The sequence below is a fragment of the Thermobia domestica genome, chromosome 15 (assembly GCF_964235325.1).
Source record: "Thermobia domestica chromosome 15, izTheDome1.hap1.1, whole genome shotgun sequence".
Lineage (NCBI taxonomy): Eukaryota > Metazoa > Arthropoda > Insecta > Zygentoma > Lepismatidae > Thermobia > Thermobia domestica.
This window is the reverse complement of record NC_137468.1, coordinates 118,700,837-118,724,952: the sequence shown is the minus strand read 5'-3', so window position 1 is coordinate 118,724,952 and position 24,116 is coordinate 118,700,837. Positions and strand designations below refer to the sequence as shown.

Sequence of the window (24,116 nt, the reverse complement as noted above, 5' to 3'; positions counted from 1 at the left end):
ACTTCCAACCTCAAGACAAGAGTTTTCCTGTTTGTTTCTATATTTGCGTGCGAAATCTTGGTTACAGACGCGAATTTATATTTGAGATACAATCTAGACACTAGGTTTAAACCAGTAAATGCAATATTTTACTCCACTTTCTAGTTCCTTGCTCCAGCTCCTTTACTGGTAATTGTCAATTTTCCTTCGCAATCATACTCTGCTATTGCAAAAATCCCTCGAAAGCATGATTGCCAGGATACACGAAACCGAGCTTAATTTTGTTTTTTGCGTACATTTTTATAATTTTATTATATATTTTGGAAATATCTCCATAAATGGATTGCTTTCTATTATCTCTACTTAGTAATAACAGGATTTTATCCATGCGGCAGATCGTGAGTTGCAGTATACGCGCCATTTTCTTGAGCACAGTGGTACATGTTAATGAAAATAAATAAATGAAATAAAAATGGTGAAACAAGAAACAAATTTATGGATCACTTTATATGGATTGATCAACTGTCAAATGACGTTAGGACTGACCCGCTGGGATTCGTATAGCCTGAGATTTGAGCGTTAGCACTCTCGTGTGCAAAATATTTAATACTTTTTAGATAGACGGATGTGTTACAATTTCGAATAGGGCTATCCAAATCTGTTATCACATTATATAAAACCCATTTTACACTTGGGAAGGATTCCTGATCAGTTTTATTTTATAGATTAAATCCGACTTCTGATTGAAGTTAGTTGTACCTACAACAAAAACTACAAAATAAAATGTTCGTACCAAAGAATATGCTAGACATATTAAAAGGGATTAATGAAAACTTGTTCTTAACCTAATATTATTTATACTTTTGCATACATTGAAAAAAAGGCAATTTAGTTAGTGAGAGAGATTTTGCCTGTATATTGATATTTGGATGCAATGAACATTTAGAATATGTGTTTAAGCAAAGTTAACTACATGTTGGCTGTCAATTTCTATTACATTTTCGTGTTCATTTTGTAAGTTCTTCATATTGTGACTTGCTTTATTAACATTTGTCGACTAGCGTGTTAATTCTAACCGTTTTCAGCGTGCACAGTATTTCATACTGTGATTTTATGTACAAAATCAAACATTCATAAAATCATTTCTGTGAATGATTTCATTTTTTCCTTTTCTTTCTTTTTTTGATATATGTGAAAGCTATTATTGTGTAATATAAATGTATTTTTCAATTAGAAACGTGAAATTTGGTAATTTTTCCATATTAATATTTGATTTGCAGAATATTTGAAAGGAAGCAAGGAAAGACGTGATCTAACGCAGGCCTTGGAAAAGTATTCTTCCGACTGTCAAGATGTTCCTATTGTTATTGGAGACGAAGAAATCAGAACCAAAGATGTTAGGACTCAGGTCATGGTAAGCTTTCTTTTGTGTACTGCTAGAAATATTACTAATTGTTCGTTTTCCATTTTACATTATACGTGGTTATCTTGAATATCAGGTAAAAGCACTAGCAATCTTATGGAAACCTAATGAACGTTTTCGAGCAATAACAATGAATCTTAATGCACGAGTAAAGTTCCATAAAGACAGAGAATGCCAAATCGCCTTTTAATTCGCTCCGCTCCATAAGATCTACTAATCTTTCAAATAGTTACATAGATTATTTCCAGATGACAGCTAAAGTTTATATTGCTTAACACTAGCATCACTTATTAGTGTAGCAATCGATTTAGCTGCTTGTTGTATTCGTAGAGTAATGCTAATGGTTCCAAGTTAATCTGCGACGTTGCCACATTGTCAAATTTTGATTTCCCATAGCGGCTGAAGGAGGCCTCGAAGAGCATACGATCATAGATTTTCGCTTGGCTTGTAGAATAGTGCTCTGTGGTCCGTGGGCGTCATTTTTAGAACAATCGATATATATATATATATATATATATATATATATATATATATATATATATATATATATATTGTGGACTTACCCCGCGTTATTGTCTGAGTTCCGGGGATTTTAAAGCGAGACAACACGTGATAGTCCCCTTCCGTTCACCTTTCAGGATGAACGGGAAATTAGAAAACTTAAACAAGTCATATGCGAGAGGTAAAGCACTTGAAATAACAAATTAGAATTAATAATGGTTATACTCCTATATTTCGTGTTAGCAACTGTGTTTTAAAGTGGAAAGTGTGTGTGTCTAGTTGCGGGGAGTCAGTCCTGCTAGATCTCGATAACGACATTACCGGACATTATACACTGATAACCAAACCAGAGAAGAAACACATACCTGATGGATCCTAGACGTCCTCCAACGTCCGAATGGTGATCTGGGCCTGCAGTGGCGACCCCCTGAAGAAGTTGGCAATGGATGTTGTCCTCGCCTGTGAGCAATGATGTTTCTTCTACGGATACCTCCTATGCGACCATTTGGTGGACCTCAAGTATCTCAAGATTCTTGGAGTAGAAGTGACTGGTCACGACTCCTTCCCCTCCTAAAACTCCTCGATGAACTTTTATTTTCTCTTTTGAAGCTCCCACGTACTCTCTTCTATCGGACTCCTTTCTTTCGGCTTTCGCTCCGTTTCTCCCACTCTCTCTCGAGACCGCCGACTCCCTGGTTTCGTTCTGCTTCTCCTTCCTGGGATTTAGCTTCATCATCCTTACGTCAAAGGTTCGTTGTTCTCTGCTCCAGAAAACTTGGCAGTTTCCTCATAGTTGATCAGCGACGAGAATCTCCAGAATGTCCGCGTCGGCGATACTAGCAGTTTTGACACACCCGAAATTGTGTTGGTGTTAACAAATTAATTACAAAGTTTTATTACATAAATTTCCTTAATTCTTTCCAGTTAGTAACTATTTCGGATTCTTTTCTTCTTTACAAAGTTACAATAATGCGCCGCGTAGTATCTTCCTTCATACCAGAGTTATATAACCATTACATCAATCTTAACACACAACTCGTAACTTATGTAATGTTTTTATTGTTTAACATTTCTTTACTGCATACTGCTATAATGACCCAATGAATAATTTTTAATTTTCTAGAAACATAGAAATGATAATTAAAATAGAAAATTGAATAAAATAAATATTGAGAATATATGCTCTGGGATACAATATATATATATATATATATTCGTAAACAGGTTTTATTTTAAATAACATCTGCGGTTTCAATTAGACAGGCATATATTACTCAAATGAAAAGCATAGGCACTGACGACAAACCCCTCGACATTTTTATACAGAGCCAACAGTAGCAGTTATGTGCTGTAGTTATTATTTATCTTACTCAAACATTTCAAGCGTCCTCGTAAAATAAGAGCAGACTGACGAAAGTGAGTCTTTTTGTCTGTAAATTTGTAATAGGTGGTTTGTAGGTAGGAAGGAGCCTGTTGCTAGCAATAGTTCGTGTTCCGAGGCAGTAAGCAATCCGTAAGACGCATTATGACTACCTGTAACTCCCACAATACTAATAGAAATTGAAAGACAAAAGAAATAACCTTTTTGGTCTTGTGATGTGCCTCTGTTGTCTTCTTGCGGTCTCATATGTTTGTTTGTGGAAGTGGTTGCAGAGTGGTATGACTGCATGCTTATGGCTTGCTGTTTGGGAACCAGTCCATGATCCGGCCGAATTCACTTATAACTCATCCATTAGATATATAAACATTGACCCATTTGTCCGCCTATTTGTATGTTGGGCTTTTTGTGTTAGGTCAGGTTAGGTTAGAACTGGCCTTTTGTTTGTTGTGAACCACTTGTGTCTATGTTTGTTTTATATATATATATATATATATATATATATATATATATATATATATATATATATACAGGGTGCAGCACGTAAAACCGGAACGTAAAGTGAACACATAAAATGAAATGTAATGTATTGAATATGATTAACTACAACACATAAATGAAATGCAATGTATTGAATATGACTACTCACCTTCACAGCAGGTGCTGAAAGTGTCATCCGCCCACTTCAACACACATGTGAGCACGATTGAGGAGATTCATATATACCCTTGTCAGTTCTTGTGTTGTAATGCTATTGGTGACATCCTGGATCCTGGTCTTGAGTTCTTCAATTGTGTGTGGATTTGTTTCGTATACTTTCGAAACTACGCCTCGTCACTCATGATGAGCATTAGTGGATCCAAGAAACCACTGACAATATTGCTTAACAGCCATGAACAGAAATGCACCCTCTTCTGCAGGTCAGGCTCCTTCAGTTCTTGCACAACACTTATCCGGTACGGTTTTAACTTCAGTCCCCTTAAAACACTTCTGCAACTTCGCTCACTCGCATGAACCTGTTGACTCAATCTCCTGGTTGACCTTCTCATTATCTCCTCCACCTGCATCTTTAATTCAGGTGTGCAGACAGATGGTCGTCTGTTCCTGGGAGCATTTTGAACCGATCCTGCACGCCGCCATTTTTCAATCAATTCCTGAATGGTGCTTTTTGCTGGAACAGAACGTCCTGGAAATTTCTCCCGAAACAAATTCTTTGTTTTCACAAAAGATCCAGTGAGAATGAACCCTTCAACAATGGCAACACGCTCGGGTATCGAATACGGCATTATCACACACTGACACTCACCCGGCTTAACACAACGAGGCCTTTTTCTCAACTGGTTTCGACAAGTTTCACTGGCTGCGGCTGCACGTGACTGCTGCAGGTCACGTAAGTCGACCCGACCTCGACACGCCATCTCTTGGTAGGAAGGTAGATTATTTAAGTGTTGTAAAAAACACAATATACCAGAATATTACGACGGGCCGATTTTACGTGCCGCACCCTGTATATATTTGATTCATCTTTTATATTGTTACCTTGTTTACAGGGAGACAAATGGATCTAAAGCTCGTGGTTTCTGCTCTAGTGAACAAGTATAGCTCAGCTGAACGGGAAATGAACAGGCCAGAGACGGTGATGTTCGATCAAATTGTGTCACTTCTGTCAGAAAATAGGGATGTAGTTGAAGAGATCAAAACGATGGAATGTATGAGTGATTGAGAAGGTAGTGATGATGATGTGGAAATGGCTTCAACTTCTCAGGATTCTCAAACATTAGAAGATTCTTCTTCCGAATGTGATGGGCTCCCTTCCCAAAGAGAGAGAGAAAGCCAGAGAATGTGTTGGATGTAGACCAAAGCCGCTTTGAGTGAAAACTTCACTCTTAACTTGTCTTTTCGTCGTCGTGGCGCAGTTGCGATCCGAGCTTCTGTTGGATTCGTCACCACAACTACTCACTCATACTGATATTTTATATCATCTTAATGGCGGAGAGATCAGAGACTGGTACCGGAACACCCGGATTCTTCCAAGCAATCCCTATAGTCCTCCAAACGTCAGATTCTTCGCCGGGAAGTCAACAAATTTGAACAAAACAGACCTAATAAGATTCTTCAGCGATTGTGTGTGGCGTAGTCCTTCTGTTGATCGTTCGAAAGTTCTTCTCTTACTTGATTCGTGGACAGCAAATACGGATGGCAGTCTTATCCGTGAGATTTTCTAGAATCAATTTAAGCGGATGAAACGTATTATTTTTGGTGGCTGTACTGGTTTAATCTAACCTCTGAATGTTCATTTCTTCCTACTGTACAATTCATTCGTCGGATACGGCGGCGTCGGGATGTGGCGCCCCCATCGCCCAGTTCTTCGGAACTGCAATCAGCCACTGGCCCTCCAGGTTGGGGGTTGTGCCGGGCTGATCCCCCGACATCTAAAACTTGCGATCGAGTACTGTTCACAAATAAGCCTCGGATATGGACTGCCTTTTTGGATGACAACCTTGCTATGGACTTGATATGTTTTTGGATTCGATTGGATGACGCCGGACCCGGAGCCATGGAACGGCGGGGCGAAGTGCATGCGCCCCCAGCAGGACCGGAAGGAGTGATGCCCTGAAAGGAAATGCTGGGATTCTGCGGTGCGGGGATCCCCAATGGACCATGCGGTGGGTCCTAAAACGGTGGGACGTGGGTCCTCTCAAGAAGTACCCATCAGTCGGCGGTGCAAGTGGCTCTGCCCACTTGTCCTTTTGACTTGGGGTCACCGTCTAGCTTGCTGACAAGGGTCATGCCGGTAGAACCTGCCAGCCTCGTTGGCCGCTTGAACCATGACGGGGAAGCCGAGAGGATTTTGGGCTTTCTTGAATTATGGCTTTGGATCAAACACCCTCCCAGGCTACTGGATTAGACAAGAGTGAGGAAGCTTGGTCCTGTACCAAGGTATCTAATAATCAAAGATCGATCGTCTGACACAGCTGGCGCTTTAAGCAAATTGTCACCGTTCCTTGTAAATCGCCAGCTTCATCATATTGCTACTGGCACGTTTCCTCCTGGCCATATTAGAAGGTTAAGAAATGGAACCTTACTTGTGCACACGACATCCGAAAAGCAATCAAAACTACTTTTAGCCTGTACCCAATTAGGACCGGTTCCTATTGTGGTTGAGCCCTACCGGCAACTCAACACCAGTAAGGGCGTTATTACATGTTTTGATTTACGAGACTTACCAGAGGCTGAAATCTGCGAAGAACTTCAGGATTGTCATGTCACGGAAGTACATCGTATTACCAGCAAGAAAGCAGGTATGGTGCAACCTACGGATACTTACATCCTTACTTTTGCCCTACCTGACCTGCCGACGCATATGAACGTTGCGTATCATCGACTAAAAGTCCGGCCATACATTCCACTACCGATGCGATGCTTCAACTGCCAGCATTTTGGACATTCCGCCCCTTCGTGCAATGCAGCTGGTCTCTGTGGAAATTGCAGTTCTGCATCCCATGGTCAGGCCCCATGTGCGGCCCCACCGAAGTGCGCCAACTGTAAAAGTGACCACCCAGCTTGGTCACGTGACTGCCCTCAAATTGTGGCCGAAGAGAAAATCCGAGAACTGATGGTCATCGAAAAGATCGCAGCTGAGGCTAAAAGACGAATCCAACCAAAGGTCACCTTCGGCACTAGTTTTTCTTCTCTTTTGAAGAACAGTAAATCCCAAGGGACTCAGACGGTTGACTCTGCCACACAGACAGATGTTGAGGTTCGCAGTGTGCCCGCCTCTCCCAAGGCGTCCCGTGCCACTGCTCCGTCTACGAACTCCGATCTCTCACGCACGAAGCAAAAGTCCTCTACTGCTTTGCAACGTAAGCCTCCATCAACGTACCCTTCGCCTTCTAGAAGTGTTAAGCCCACTCCTAAGTCTCAGACTTCTGCTGCTCAGTCTACTAGTTCTACATCATCTGCCTCTACTCCATCGATCGCCCTTTTTTTTGAAGCAGTCCAATAACCAGCCTCCGCCGAAACCTCTCAGTAAAAAGGAAAGGAAGAAACATCTCCAAGCCCAGGCTTCCAAGGCTGCCTCCACCTCCTCTGCAGCTACTTCTGACAAACCAACGAAGAAAGCTTCACGCACCCAGTCTGCTAGTCCGCCTGGGGCGAAGAAACAGAAACATAAATCACATAGCCTCTCCAGTGATAATGAGTCTCTTATGGATGCTACGGTGGAAGAGAAGCTTGATAGTTTCACCCTTGTGGAAGGCTGTGAAAAAAGCCAGCACAGTACTTCGCTTCTCGTGATTGACTCTTGTTGACCATGGCTCTTCTTCAATGGAAATAAAATGGATACTCCACTCACTACGAAGAATTCAAGCAGTTATTGACAACGTTTTATCCTATAATATTCTGTCTTCAAGAAACGCATTTTACCTCTACTAGCACCTCTGTCATTTCTGGTTACACTATATATCGTAATGATCAGCTTACTATAGGTCGTGCAGCGGGTGATGTGGCAATTGGTGTGTCTGATGCCTACCACTCTACTCTCCTACATGTGAACAGTGCTTTCCAGCTTCTAGCTGTTCGTGTCTTCTTAAGACAATCTATTACAGTTTGTTGTGTCTATCTTACGCGCCATGACGCATTTACTGCTGTTGATCTTGAATTGATTATACGCCAGCTTCCATCTCCTTTTCTGTTTGTGGGTGACTTTAACTCCTACCATGCATTGTGGGGCTCTCCTCGTACTGAGCCTCGAGGTCACGAGATTGCCAGTTTCCTGGATAACACTAACTCATTGCTCCTAAATGATGGCAGTCCCACACATTTTACTACTGCTACTGGTACTTACTCCCATTTGGACCTCTCCATCTGTAGCCCTCAACTTGGTGGCCATCTTACTGGGCGTGTGCATGATGACCTGTGTGGCAGTGACCACTTCCCTATTCTTGTACATGGTCTTTCGCTCATCCCTTCAACTCCGTTCACTGGTTATAATCTACGTAAAGCAGACTGGGGTCATTTCTCTGCGACTTTTCATTTCTCTTTAGAACCTAGTTATACTGTTGATGATCATTGTAACGCCTTTCAGTAGAGTATCCTGGCAGCTGCAGTTGACTCTATTCCTACTTATGGTGGTTCCCGGTGCAAATGCACCGTTCCCTGGTGCTCTGATGAGATTCGTGACGCTATTCTGGCCCGGCGTCGAGCACTCCATAGATTTAATGTGCTCCTACAGCCGATAATTTGGCTCAATTTCGTCGTCTTCGTGCTCGCGCCCGCTATCTCATTAAGCAAGCAAAACGTCATAGCTGGCGCACTTATGTTTCTTCTCTTATTGCTGGCAGTTCTATGACAGAGGTTTGGTCGCAGATTCGTCGTCTCCAGGGCCATGTTTCCATTGTTGCGGTCCCCTCTCTTGTCATTGTTGGTGTTATGGTTACTGATCAGGATAGAATCGTTGCTGAATTGGGACGTCATTTTGCCGATGTATCCAGTTCTACTCACTACTCAGCTGAATTCCTCACTCAAACAACGCATTGAATGTACGCCACTTCAGTTCCGATCCCGGACGGTGGAACCTTACAATCTCCCTTTTACTCCTACTGAACTTGCTGCGGTCTTGGCTTCTACGAAGGATACGGCATCTGGTCCTGACGGCATCTGTTATGCTATGCTCAGGCACCTCTCTGATGATGGCAGACAACATCTACTTGAACTGTACAACCGTATCTGGCTTGAAGACTCCTTCCCTGCTGCCTGGCGTGAAGCCTTTATTCTTCCTATATTGAAGCCTGCCAAACCTGCTACTTCTAGTGGAAGCTACCGCCCAATCGCCTTGACAAGCTGTCTGTGTAAACTGTTGGAGAAGATGCTCAACGCCCGATTAGTCTGGTTTCTTGAACACCATGGCCTCATTACTAATCTTCAGTGCGGCTTTCGGCGCTTCCGCTCTACTACTGATCATCTGGCGCATCTCGAAAGTGCTATTCAGGATGCCTTTCGTCATCAAGAACATCTGATAGCCATCTTCTTCGATCTTGAAAAGGCCTACGACACTGTTTGGCGTTCTGGCATTTTACAACAACTACATCTCTGGGGCTTATGTGGCCACTTGGCTCTCTTCATCCAGAACTTTCTTGCACAACGTACTTTTCGAGTCAAGCTGGGAGCTATTCTTTCTGCTCCATTTCCCCAGGGCAGTGTGTTAAGTGTCACATTATTTGCTGTAGCTGTGAACAGTGTGATGTCGCAACTCTCCCCTACAGTTAATGGGTTGCTTTATGTGGACGACTTTAATATCTACTGTCGCTCACGTGACCTCCGTCCTGTTACTCGCCAGTTGCAGTTAGTGCTTAACCGTCTTCACCGCTGGTCTTCCACTACTCGTTTCTGCTTTTCTCTCACCAAAACACACTGTGTAAATTTTTGTCGCCTACGTCACTGTGCTTACGATCCTGAACTGTTCCGTGGCGGTTCTCGATTGTCCTATATTGATCATGTTCGTTTTCTGGGCTTGGAGTTTGACCGCAGACTTACATGGGCTGCTCATGTTCGGGAACTGAAGTATCGCTGTCTTCGCTCCATGAACTTACTACGTATGGTGTCTCATCTTTCGTGGGGTGCGTTTATACCGTAGCCTAATCCGCTCACAATTGGATTATGGCTGTGTTGCCTATGGTTCTGCGTCATCTGAATGCAGTTCATCATCTTGGCCTTCGTTTGGCGCTTGGAGCTTTTCGAACCAGCCCTATTCCTAGTCTCTATGCTGAGGCTCATGAGCCATCTCTTTCCCACCGTCGAGACTGCCTGCTTCTGCGATATTACATTCATATTCAAGCCTTACCTGCCCATCCTTCGGCCTTTGCACTTGAGGCTGGTGCTCGCTACGCCAGATATCAAGCACGACCCACTGCTACTCGGCCTTTTGGCATTCGTGCTCTAGACCTTGTGGCTTCATTAGGACTGGACGTCCCTGCTATCTGTCCATTGGGCTTCCTTCCTATTCCTCCGTGGACTGTTCTTCCACCAGTTGTCAGTTTTCATTTACTGCAATTTAAGAAGTCTCTTACCAGCAATCAACAATTTTGTCAGGAATTATTCTCTTTTCTGGAGGCGTACCGTACCTACGCTATCTTCTACACAGATGGTTCGAAGCATGACGATTTTGTTGGCTGTGCCTTCGTCACGGATGACCATGGCGCTGGCTTGAAACTACATCCTACTTCCACTGTGTTCACTGCTGAATTGGTTGCTATCCTTGAGACCCTGCATTATATTCGTCGACGCCATCTTCGACAGGTTCTTGTCTGCTCTGACTCCAGCAGCGCCTTTATGTAGTCTTACCGACGTGTCAACTGCGCACCCTATCGTTCAGCAAATTCTCCTCTCCTGCCATTCCTTACGTCTTGCAGGTTGTGACGTCCAATTTGGTTGGGTGCCTGGCCATGCTGGTATTCCAGGTAATGAGCATGCTGACCGTGTTGCCAGAGAAGCTGCCCTTAGAGGACCTGCCTATCCGGCACCGCTCCCCAGCTCTGATATTCGTCCTATGATCGACTGTCTTCTCTTTCACCGCCGGCAGACCAGGGTTTGAAAAAACCCGAGGTTTTTTTTTTTTTTTTGAAAAAGCCCAACCCACCTGGGCCCATGTTGGTTTTTTTCGGGTTTAATTGTTTTTTTTCGAAATATTTCAATGTTTTTAAGGTAAAAGTGTTAAAATGTGATTTATATTTCAAGATTATCATTGTCACAACTTTCACAATTGTCACAACAAGTTTCTATTCAGTGCAGTTTTGAAAAAAAGGCCGCCATTTTGAAATTTTACGTTGGATCGCTGCCAAAGTATATACAGATAATTTACAGTGTCTCGTGCTTCTACTCTGAACATGTCAACTTAAAAGACCAAAAATTGTACTTTGTAGCATGGATTTTGAAAAAAGAATGGCCGCAATTTTGAAATTTTACGTTGGTATGCAGCCAAAGTCTATACAGGAAATTTAGTGTATCTCGTGCTTGTACCCTGAAAATTTCAACTTAAAAGACCGAAAGTGATACCCGAAGTAATATGTGTGGTACAGACAGACGAAAGAACAAATGTAGATCGAATCATCCCAGGAGCCTCAGTGACGTTCGCCAAATATGAACACAAAATATATTAATTTAAAACAAAGATATCTAATTCGTGTTTTATACAATAAATGTTTCAAAATGTCTTATACGACATAAATATTTTCCAGTGTAAAATAAATATTTTTATTGTAGGAGTCATGGGCGGCGATTATGGGGGGCAAAGGGGGGCAGTTGCCCCCACTTTTTTTGAAATTACACATTAACGTATATAGTTTCATTTTGAAATATAAAGTTTTGTATGTATTATTGCTTCATAGAATAAAAATGGTGCCATAAAATATTTGTCGTTCTATGAGTACGTATTGGTTGTCTTCCCGTGGAATTAAGAAAGCTACAGGAATTACGTTTGAATTGCGACTAAAAATGGCCCCAAAATTAACCTATTGGAGCACCACAATTCGAGCGTAATTTCATTTCTTCTTGCAAGGGCTCGCTATGTTAGTCAGGCGCTCTGGAACTAATTGAGATAACATTTCGCAAGAAAAGAAGTCCTTCACAAGTTATTCTTTAATTGCACAAAAATCGATAGTTCCTAAAATGTATTTTCTTCTTTCTAATAATAAGGAATATTTTGATTTTTTCAGTTTAACATCCTGTTCAGCAGAGAAGTTGTATGAGACGTGGACTTAATGGTCAACGTAGTCAGAACCACGTGAGCTTCTCCCCGGGAATCGAGCCCGGGTCTCCCACGTCAAAGGCGTGTACGCTAATCACTTAGCCACGAAGGAGCTCAGTAAGGAATATTAATTTTGCAGTGCAATATAGAAGGTTAGGGGTGTACATATACAGTTTTGTATATACAGATAAGATTTAGTAAATTCAGCATAATTCTAGGTTTTAGGATTATTTTGTAAAACCGAAATGTGGAGTGACTAAGTATTGCTGAGTTTTGATATATTCCAAGAAAGTGAAAACTGTACTTAATGGGAGCGAACATGTTTCGGGAAGCTGCTAAAGTATTTCTTTAAATGTCGTAGCATATACTTGTAGTATTCACTGTCATTCGAAGAGTAATAACACATATAATAGCATGCGTGGAATTAAAAATATAAGTTGTTCATTAATTTCCACTTTCAATATAACTTTTGCAAAACAAGCCTCATTATTCATTACTATGATTATTTGATTAATATTATCCTTTCTGTTTATTTGTTTTGCAAATTTGTTATTAAATAGGCCCCTAATCTGATCACACAATTTTCTAGACAGATATTCATGAGCAAGGAACCAAATCCCTTCTTACACCTTCGTTGTTTAAGAGTACAAAGGGCTAGTATCTACTTGCCTTGCTCTTGTCAATTTACTTAATAAAATATGAAACAAGATATACGGTATTTTAACTGAAAAAGAGAGTATCCTAATAGTTATATACCCTTTCGTCAAACAAAGTGTTACAAGCAACCAGGAAAACTAACATTGATATCAAATATTCAGATCATGTCTTACCCCCCCTACTTTTAACGTCCAACTGCCGCCACTGGTTGGAGTTCACTTCCGATACTTTGTGCGTTCAATTACGGGAATTTCCCGAGCATTTGTTGCAAGAGGATCTTTCCAGAAAATTAATTTAAAACAATTAACACAAACATAATTCATATTTTATAAAGTAAATGTCTTAAATGAAATTCAATATCTTCCAGCGTAAAATAAATAGTGTTATTGTTGAATTATTCAGTTGCGACGCTTTGTGCGTTGAATTGCGGGAATTTCCCGAGCACTTCTTTCGCGTTTTTTTTTTTCTCGAAAATGCAGTTTTTTCTTTGTGTATATCGAAACTTCCACTAGTAAGGAAGTTTGAATTCAGCATTTGAAATAGTAAGAGTTACGTAATCTTCGGAACTCCGAGCATTAAGCTTTTTAAATTTGGCAAGAATTTTTACGCTAGTGCTGGTGTTGATTTTGCAGAATGGTTATTTGAAGAGTAGCAACAAATAACTGAACTAAACTGTTGTTGTTGGAAAACCAAATTTTACTGAAGAATACTTGTGTTACCATCAAAGGTACTAAAATAATAATACTAATAGTTTTACTAATGCACTACATATTTACTGGTAGTACCGGCGCCTATGGTCTTAAACCCGATGAGGGATAACGTCCCTCGGCGTCACCGAGTCAGCGAGCACACTTTTCATGGAAAGTATTTTCTAAAATATAAAATTTCATATCTTACTTCAAACAGGCTATAAGCATAATCTATACATTAATTTGTTCTATAATTACCTCAAGCTAAGTTTTTTAAAAATTATTTTTTTAAAATTTATTCAGTGCATTCAGAAGTTTATAAAAGTATTATGTTGCTGTACACCTTAACGTGAAAGCATCTAATTCGCCCAGGAAAGTCCAAAATCTGATAAAAATAACTTTCAATGTAATTACCTTAGTTGTACCAACAATATACTAACAAAAAGCTCAAAAACCCAGGTGACTTTTAAGGTGGGTTTTTTCAGGTGGGTCCAACCCGAAAAAACCCGGTGGTTTTTTTCGGGCTGGGCCCACTTGGGCAAACTCTGTGGCAGACACACTGGGATGAGCACCCTCAGAATAAATTATACGCTGTGAAGCCGCGACTTGGTGTTTGGCCCACGAGTTCTCGTCCCTCAAGACTGGAAGAACGAAGATTGGCACGCCTACGTATTGGGCACAGTCATCTGACCCATGGATACCTATTACGTCGGCAGAACCCGCCTTCCTGTTCGAATTGTGGTGCATCCCTGACCATTCGCCACCTTCTCGTGGAATGTGTTCCTCTTGCTCCTGAGCGAGCTCGCCTTGGATTACCAGCCGATCTGGCAATCTTGCTTGGAGACGATAAATCCATGATCCAGAAAGTGTTCACTTATTTGCAGAATCTGCATGTTCTGAATGCTCTGTGAGTGCATTTCTCACGTTCCTTTTAATTAATTTATTTCTGATTTTATATAATTTTTTTTAGCTTTCATGATTTTATGCTTGTCATAGCATTTCTTTGCTTTTATTCTATTACTGCACTGTTATATTCCGTACTAATTATGGGCTGCACTACTTGTGTTCACCTGTTGCCGAGCTGCCCCGGCAGAGAAGATTAACCTGTCTTTGTGTACTAACCAATCCTAGTATTTGTGTCTTGAGTTTGCACATTTTCTAAATGCTATGACATTTTACTTCATCAATCCTTGACACTTTAGCATGCTCCAGATACCTCTTTTATTTTATTATGTGTGCGCTACTACATTTTTCTTCTTGGATACTTTTATTTTGTTGCTGTCAAAGAAGGGTGCAAAAGACCCCGTTGTCGACGCGCCCACCCAAACCATTTCAATCAATCAATCAATCATTCGTCGATACATCACTGACAGTGACTTTAGAGTCGAAGGAACATGTCTTGTCCCGTTATAAATTTTTCTTCAGTCATTCACTTTGTACCAATTTTGTTTTCACGCGTTTTAAGAACATGATTTTGTTGTGCTCTTTACAAGACGGATATTTTGACAAGGCACCTGGACCATGGATTTCACTGCATGACTTCTTTCTTCGACTATAGTAAATGACAAGTGCAACAATTCTGACGCAGTTGCCTTTGGAAAGTGTGCTCACTGCGAGCATAATTCATATTTTATTATCCGATTTTGATATTGACTGCCAATAGGCGTTACTTGTCATTCTTATCTGAACTGCTTCAAGTACAAATTTTCCATTGTAACCACACTCTAACTGTGCAGTTCCTGTCTTCTGAACCTGTCAGCCTACATATAAACCTTTATATAGTAGAAGTTCAAAACTAACGAGCAAATAAGATTTTCTGTAGATTACAATTTCAGCTGTAGACCCTTCTAAATCGTATATTCGTTGATTGCTGTTGCTCAGATTTCGTATTTTTACTCATCTTGGTTAGTACTTTAGTACTTTCTACTACAAGGTGCTTGTATTTCTACTTCTACCAGGTGCGTCTTACTACAAATTACTACTTCACAGGAACGCCAGTAACACCACTAGTCATGTGATGAAGGAAGAACACCAGCCCCACCGCTACACTGGAGCAGCTATATAACCAAGAGGCCACTATGTCTGGCATCGGTCTTCAGTTGGTCAAACCCAACCCAAGTCTTTTAGTTCGATTGGAGCTCTAAGGCCTCCTAAATCCTTTCCACATAGTTTGCTTGGAACTCTATGGAATTCGTAACCTCAGCCACTTAGTTTGCTTGGAGCCCTGTGTTTTTTAACCTCTCTATGCTTGCGTGGAACATTGAGAATTCTGAATCCACCCTACTTAGTTAGCATGGAACTCTGCGGAAGTTTTTCCCTAGGCTTTTTGGGCCTCGGGACACCTATTTTACTTAGTTATTAGGGTAACTTATACTTTTTAATAGAGAAAATTGTATTATACTCTTTTTTATGTCTGGAAACTTTGTAATGAAACTGATAGTGGGAGAAAATGATTTCAGCGTGTGATTACTCTACGTTCTTCCTTCTTAGCAGGACTATACAATATTTTAAAACACTATAGATCTGTAATAACATTTTAACATTATCTTTATTTATTTTTTGTCTTTATTTTAAAATCTTAAAAATATCCTATCAAGTTAAATCACCTGTTTAATACAATATGATTTATGTTAAAGGACCTTTTTGTTAAACTGTTTCGTTTGAATGATTATCATCTGCAGGAAATAATAAGTAAATAAAATACTACAATAAAATTTGTGAGAAATGTTGGAAGGAGCTCATATATGTTCAAGAAATACTTATGTAAGTTGCAGATGTAGAGGCTTACGTCTGAAAATAAACGACTAGAACGTAGTAGAGATAGCTATCTTCTGTGTCTGATGAGAAGAGATGTTGTTCTTTTCAAAATTGCGTATTTTCTTCCGATATTTTACTGTAATATTGTAATCCTTTCTCCGTTTCTTGAAGTTGCTAAAATGTTGAAATAACTATAGTTAAACCGAAATATTTCGCGAAGGAATGTACTACTTAGTAAGTAAAATTATTTTCATAGTTTACATGCAGGATACTGTGATCTAAATATTCCTTTAATAACTTCGTGGAAAACTAAACCTGACTTGCTGAAATACATACAGGTATGTTTAATAATAATCAGAATATGGTTTCAGTTTGCCATTAAGTACATTTTACATGACCCAGAATATGTTGTCAGTATCTTGTAAACTTTCTATTGTTAAATATTTATGTTATTTCAAATTACATTGTACAAATTCATATAACTTAATTGTCTTTAAAAAATTTCAGCCCTTCGATCATCAAAAAGGAATTGCGCAGTTCTACTACGCAGACACAGTAAGTATCTTCGTTCAATTTCATTGTGTAACATACATTATTGATTGAAAGCATCATATTTCTTTACTAGGCATGTAGTAATTGTTAACTTCAAATACGAAAGCTTGAGATACGTACAAAGAAAAATGTTATTTCATAATTCTGGAAACAAAAAATTAAAAAAGCGAATTCCAATAATAACAACAGTAATAATAATAATAATAAATTTCGTGGCATGAAGAATCTAAGGACTTAAGCCGTCCAGCGGTCACTTTTTAAAATGGGAAATGTGTAGTCAGCACATCACAATAATAATAATAAGTTCAAGTACATATTTACAAGTAATAAGTAGCTGTAATGCAAAACTACAGCATTACTTACAGTTAGGGGTATGAATAATAAAATTGTTTAGGTAAATACAGAAACCTACATGTAGACATTGACAAAAATTCTCAAAATGTGTAGCAAAGTATAGAATTTCAAACGAGTAGGAATTGTTTCGTTTAATATTGTCCATGAAAGACATTGTTCTTCACTTTTCTGTTTACTTTTTACCCTGGATCAATATCTAGGATGTGACATAAATAACGCCCTTTTTGTATTGTTTATTATATATTTTACATTGTATATATTAGTTAATGAAGAGGAAATGGTTCATTTATATGAGGACTGATCAGAAAGAAAGGTGAGACTATTATGGCTTATGTGTGAGACATAGCTATAAGATCAACACAACTGATGATAGAAGGTGCTCAACACCAGTCTCTGTGTTGTAATCACCTTTTTTGTTCAAGCACTTGTCACAATGGTAGATACGGTTTTCCCTACCGGTTGCAAAAAATATGCGTCAGGTTCTCCTAGCCATCGTGGGGTAGCAGTTTGGACCTCATCACTTCAAGTCATGTTCTGCTTTAGAGCAGGGAAAAGGTAAAAGACACTGGGGGCTAGGTCAAGACTGTAGAGGGAGTGCCCTAGTCATTCCCATCGTAACCTCTGAATACACTCAACAATTTCTTGTGCTGAAGGGGATCTCTCAGTATCATCCACGAGAATCATACTACGGTAGAGGACACCAGGATGTTTTCGTGTGATGGTATCTTGCTACTTTAGAAGTAGCCTGCAATACCTTCCAGCATTCATGGTGTCTCCCTGTTCCAGATCTAACAATTCCCTTATTGGCTTTACAGTAACTGCGCATGTTAAAGTTGCTTACGAGACATGAGTTGGAACAATCTCGTATCGAAGAGGTGTCGTCAGAACGATTTCTCGAAAAGTATATGTTTCTGCTGGAAAAATCTGCCTCATCTCGTCCGTGCGAAAGCTTGAGCCTCTCAATGGTTTCTTTATGTCGACGCTTATGCACCATATATTCTATTATTTACAAGTAAATTACGCATAGTTGTAAAACAAATCGTTCTTTACTTGATTTTGATTTTTCGTAATCATAAATTTAATAGCTGTACATTATTTTCATCGGTAGCTAAGTAACATATCCTCTAATAATATAGTTAAAAATGATATTCACAAGGAGTTGGAAATCAGCTTGTAAACAAGCCTGCTCATCACTGGGATCTTCACCAAATTTTTGAGATGACTTATTCAAATTTTCTTCTCGAGTGATTGTTAAATATATAATAGTAATTTTCTTTGTGTATACTATCTGTAGCTAATCCTCCGTCGTCACAAATTAGATAATGAATGTACAAATTATTCGGGCTATACTGATCGCGTATGTGATAGTCTATAACTCAGAAACCGAAAGCCTGCACAACATACTTCACATGTTTTTATAGTAGGTCAGAATGGACCACCATGTCAAGTTCTCAACCAATTGTTGATATTATTCAATATTGAACCGCCCATAACTCAAGAACCAATAGTCTGCATGAGATAATATTTCACACTCTATATAGCAGGTCAAGGTCTATCTCCATACTAAGCTTTATTTCGATAAGATAAATTCCATTGATTTTTTTTTTCGTTTCTTTGGAAATGCGATTCAAACGTCGACCACTCATAACTCGACAACCGAAAACCTGCATAACATTATTTTTTTACACGCTTATGTAGCAGGTCAAATTCACCACCATGCCTAGTTTGATTTCGAGCAGATGAGTTGAGATGAATTTGTACGATATATAGTGTCCTTGATTTTTCAGTAATAATTTAATTGGTGGAGGAAAATCGAATTTGCATTCGTTGTCCGCTCATCAATTTGAAAGATTTAAACCATTTCTGATACAAGTTTAGGGTTTAGTCCTTGGAAATTTTTTTATATATTAATTTTCCCGTGGTGGGCAATATGTGACACGCGACAGAGAGAACACAAAATTCAAAGCATTATCAAAAACTGCTCGACCAATTTGAACCATTTTTGGTACACTTCTGATCACAAAAATCGAGGTCGCCTTGTAAAGACTGTAAAAAATAATAACCCTAGATCCTTACGAGTTCCCTGTAGGTCTGACTCTTTTCCTTGCATTTTTGACACAATCAGGCGTGGAAATTGAACGATAATATTTCAGTATCCATATGGTAATTTCGTTGTGGACAAACAAAAAAATGCTACAATAGAGAGAATTACGGTAATTCTTAAGTGCAAATGTAATACATTATTTATATTTTTAATTAAATACAAACTTATTATTTGCGAGCAAAACAATATATTTGCATTTAATAAATTAGATACTTGTGACAGTTTCGCCAACTAACTCTTTGGCTTCATCAAACACTGTGAGATACAAGAGTAATGTACAATCTTTTATACAAACAACCGGTGAGACATCTTGCGTCTGATTGGGTTCTAGCAGCAACCAATTCCCCTCAAGTATATCCAATTAAAAATTCGTATATAGAGGCTTTCTGTTGGTGCCAATAATATAAAATGACGATCTTAACTAAGCTGATTGAAACTAACAATTAATTAACTTTTAAAAATTAAGTAAATAATTATATATGATATAAATATTATTACACATAAATATGCATACTTACACAACATGTACATCAATCTATATATATAAAAACAGCCATAATAAATATATATATTCAAATCTTATACTTTAAGCTTTTGTAACAACATATTCCACTGTTGATCCTCAGTTCCACTTCATTGTTTTATTGCCTTCCATTTTTACACATCGAGCTTCCTTCCATTTTCTGACTATGCTTCTATCATCTTGGCCTAAAAATTTACTTCATTCTAATTTTCTCTATGTAGGAATTTTCAAATAAATATACTTGAAGGGGTTTGGCTGCTGCGAGGAGCCAATCAGAAGCAAGATGTCTCAGCGGTTGTTTGTATAAAAAATTGTACATTACTCCTGTATCTCATAGTGTCTGATGAAGCCAAAGAGTTAGTTGGCGAAACTGTCACAAGAATTAAATTTTTAAAAAAAATGTAAATATGTTGTTGTTTTGCTCAGCAAATAATAAGTTTGTATTTAATTATATATAAAGCAAAGCTTCTACTTATGGAAAATATCCTATTTTTAATCTACAACTATTAAATAAGCAATGAAAGTAGAGAAAATTTCGTAACTACAGACTACAATGATTAACCATCTGCTTCACGCCACTTGCTAATTGTTGCACTGGCAATACTAGTGTTTCCAAAACACACCTTTAACCAGTTACTTTCCTTGGGATCAAAACTAAGGAGTAATTTGTGGAAAACCCGTTGAAGTCAGCAGAGTAAGAGCAAGAATATTTGAAAACATTCTGCTGTTTTCTGGAATAACATGCTGTTTTCCGAACTCTTTTGCATACGAGGTTATGAGGAAACTGATCTTTGTTTCTAAAAAAAGTTGGAAATTTCGGGAAAGAAATTAAAATCACACTTACTTGTATTACAACCTAGCAGAAAATAGACCAAACCTGAATAAATTTTGCTGCACATAAAACTAGTTAATTTTGATTCTTTTAAAAGCTGGGTTCATACAACGATTTTTTTTTTCTTCAGGAAAATATTTAAGACTTTGGTAATTTATTGTCTGTAAAGTTCTTCATCAAGTAAATGTGTAATTAATATTCAAAATAAACGTACAAACACGATGGGAAGAATATTTAAAATTATGGATCTTTATACATATATATATATATATATAGTGACTTACTTGCTACTTTTATCTATGGTGCGTGAGGTCCCTGGTCTTTCTGGTCTAGAAATGATAGGTATTACCTAGTAGAACTGACCCCTTTATAGACGTTTTTGCTCCCGAATGGCTTCTGCCTCAGGACCTTAGGGTCCCTGACTCAGGGGCATGGTTGTTGAATACATAAAACCATACTCTCTAAATTGTAGCATTGATACTTTGTCCACCCCTAAATTTTGGAGGGGGTATATAGGAGCATTCTCCTTAAATCTTGGAAATTGTTAAATTTAAAAGTTTGGTATAGTAATATAGGGCTAGGGTATTTACCTTTTTTGTTGTTCCCTTTTATTAGTAAAAATTTGCCAAAAATTCAAATTTCGAGGTTTTTGAGCTATTTGATTCTCTTTGTAAAGGCTTTATTACTTTATATGGTTATATGGGGATCTACAATGGTTCATTTTCTTTCATAAGACATGCGTGCATTGACCCTCCTTAAATTTTGGGAGAGGTACTTAGGACCATAAATTTAGGAATTGTCAAAAACAAAAATTAGTAAATGTTCCGTAAAACCAAATATATATATATTTCTGTAAATTTGGTTGGTTCATCTTATCTTCCTTTATGGGTAAAAAACTGCAATATATATATATATTACCATGTGTTCATCATGTGGTAGGCTATTTACGTAATTTATCTTACTTGATGTGCTTTTATATTATTATATGATTATATGGCTGTGTGTTGGGGGTTCATTCTCTTTCATATGACATGGAACATTGTTGCTCCCATTTTAAGTTTTGAGAGGGGTACATATGACCACGTTTTCAATTTTGGAAATCGCCAAAACTAAAAATTTGGTATGGAGTATAGGGACGGGGAATATAGTTAATTTAGGTAGTGCAACTCGTTCCTTTTAATGGGTAAATGGATAAAAATTTGTCAAAAATACAAATTTTAAAGGTTTTTGACGTAGTTTCCTGTTTGATAAGGGTTTAATATGGTTGGTATAGTTAAGTATAGGGGTTCATTTTCTTAGGACAAAAGTACTTTGATGTTCCAGTCTTTAATTTTGAAACCTCTTAAATATAGGAATTATCAAAAGTAAAAATTGGTAAGTGTTCTTTAGAACGTTAATATATACCTTTGTAAATTTGGTTGGTACTGCTTTTCTCTTCTATAGTTAAAAATTTCTTAAAAAATATACTCTGTGCTCGCCAGGTGGTTTATTATTGATCTAATTTATTTTCTTTGATTATGCTTTATTTTATCATATATTGAGACTTGTTATAACATATAGTCAGCACCACTACAAATCCTTTATCCCCAGGTTTCCTCAGGTACACATTTGACAGGCTGTGAGAGTCCCTGAGACACGTTTGAACCAGGATAAAACAAGGGAATAAGTCGTGCCCAATCGAAGATCGAAACCGGGCTATCGTGTTGGTAGGTAGGTGCCTTACCGACTAATTCGTTGCGGATCCAATTTTTTGAGGTACTTGTTTCAGTTTCGCAGAAGGGGAACATTTCAATACATCGTATAGAAGTTGATTTTGAGTTTAGCGTCCCTTTCAGCAGCGAGGCTATATGAGACGGAACCTACTGATTAACGTGGTATCCGAACCACATGAGCTCGTATAGAAGAATTACACATTGTGCGGAACATAATGACTACTCCAATGAACGTTCTTCGTTTGACCAACTTTTCAACCTAATATAAATGCATATTCGTTGTAATTTTTAAAATTTCTTTTGGTACAGGAAAAGGAAAACGAAACTGCTTATTTAGATACAGTAATGAAGAAAACATAGAGTAGATTTAAAGAGGGTATGTAGAGCAGAAAAAAAAGAAAGAAAGAAAAAAAAAGAAAATATCATATTGAAACCTCAGAGTGTTGTGTCTAATGTGGTTGGCTTTAGCATTTAAATTCTTATTTTGCACTTCATTTAGCCATAATTCACTTTGCATTGTTTTTTCCTTAAAGGAGACATTATTTTTCTTTTATTTTCGAAAAATCTATCAAAACTTACATATATTTCAAACATTTTTAAGATGTATTGGAAGAAAGATTGTCTTGTTATATTGAATTGACTCAGGATAGCAAACGAGTCACCCCAAGTTGAAAAAAAATACCTTTAAATTTTACCTTAGTTCTAGGATTATGAGGATTATCATTAATCAAATATTTTAATGTTTTGTTTAGTTTGTTTGAAGTTAACGTTCCTTTCGAGCATTAAAACTTTGAAACTTGGACTCAGTAAATCTGAAGACGTAAGATCCGAACTACATGAAAACTTACCGGGAACCGAAAATGGGTCTTTCGTACCGAAGGGACATACACTGATCTTCCGAAAAGATACGTTATATACATTTTAACTTAATTGAATGAAAGGTTGGCCTCCACCTGAAGTAAAATATTAATATGAGCTCCCTGTGGGCGCCTAACTCCTTGAAAATTATATTAAAAGATTTAATATAAAGTATTTCAACTTTATAAACTTTTATATATAAAAAAATGGATTATATGTAAAAAGTGAGAACCGAACTACGTAATATTTCGGAGTTCCAGTAACCTTTTTGGAGATTCAACCTCGGACTGTGCACAGCAAAGATGAGTGCCGCAGGTATTACAGGGAGAATTAAACTGATGTTAAAGTTCTAGGAAGCCTGTGTTATAAAGAGTCACTTAAACTCAGAAAAGTAAAACGCCAATAAAATATTTTGTCCATTTGAAATAAAACATATTGCAGTAGTAATTTACAAATATTTGTTAAGATAGTAAGTGTGGTTTTCTGAGGTGAATAACAGTCAAAGAAGTTTGTAATGGATAAGTGAAAATTTGTAAAATTCACATTACGATTCGATTTAAATAGTCTTGCTGCTACCTACTACCGCGTTATCTGGTATGTGGTATTGAATGACACAAATTCAACAGGAAAGAAATAAACTGATCTTGTAGTTTATTAATATTTATAATGCAGTTTATTAATAAACTGATATTATTGTAGTTTTCAGATCGAGGACATATTTATTGCTTAAAGGGGCGGATTTTACCCACTGGGATTTAACCCACGAATACAAGCACAGAAAGCATGAGCGTTAGCCACTTATCTACGAACTGGTGCTCAGCGTACAATATGCTAAAGTCAATAATGAAGGGAATAAAAAAGAAGAAACGACATGCTGTGAGATGACAGTTCTTACGTTTGTAATTTCACACAATTTATTTCGAGACGAGATCGAGGCTTTGCTCTCGAGATCTACACTGAGGCAAACATCTGTTAATCGAGACGAGACCTAAACTGAGACGATTTTCAGCTTGGGACGAGTCCGAGAAAGTTATTTGTCAACCGAGACGAGACC

At 38.2% G+C, this 24,116-nt stretch overlaps 1 protein-coding gene across 1 annotated transcript in view; it reads left to right on the top strand.

The window, feature by feature from the left end:
- The window catches only part of P5CDh1 (delta-1-Pyrroline-5-carboxylate dehydrogenase 1), a 183,244-nt gene that overhangs the window by 35,387 nt on the left and 123,741 nt on the right, over positions 1-24,116 (top strand). The window contains exons 3-4 of the mRNA XM_081740093.1: positions 1,260-1,393; positions 16,635-16,682. Coding sequence (XP_081596219.1) covers positions 1,260-1,393; positions 16,635-16,682 — 182 coding nt within the window. The remainder of the gene's footprint in view (positions 1-1,259; positions 1,394-16,634; positions 16,683-24,116) is intronic.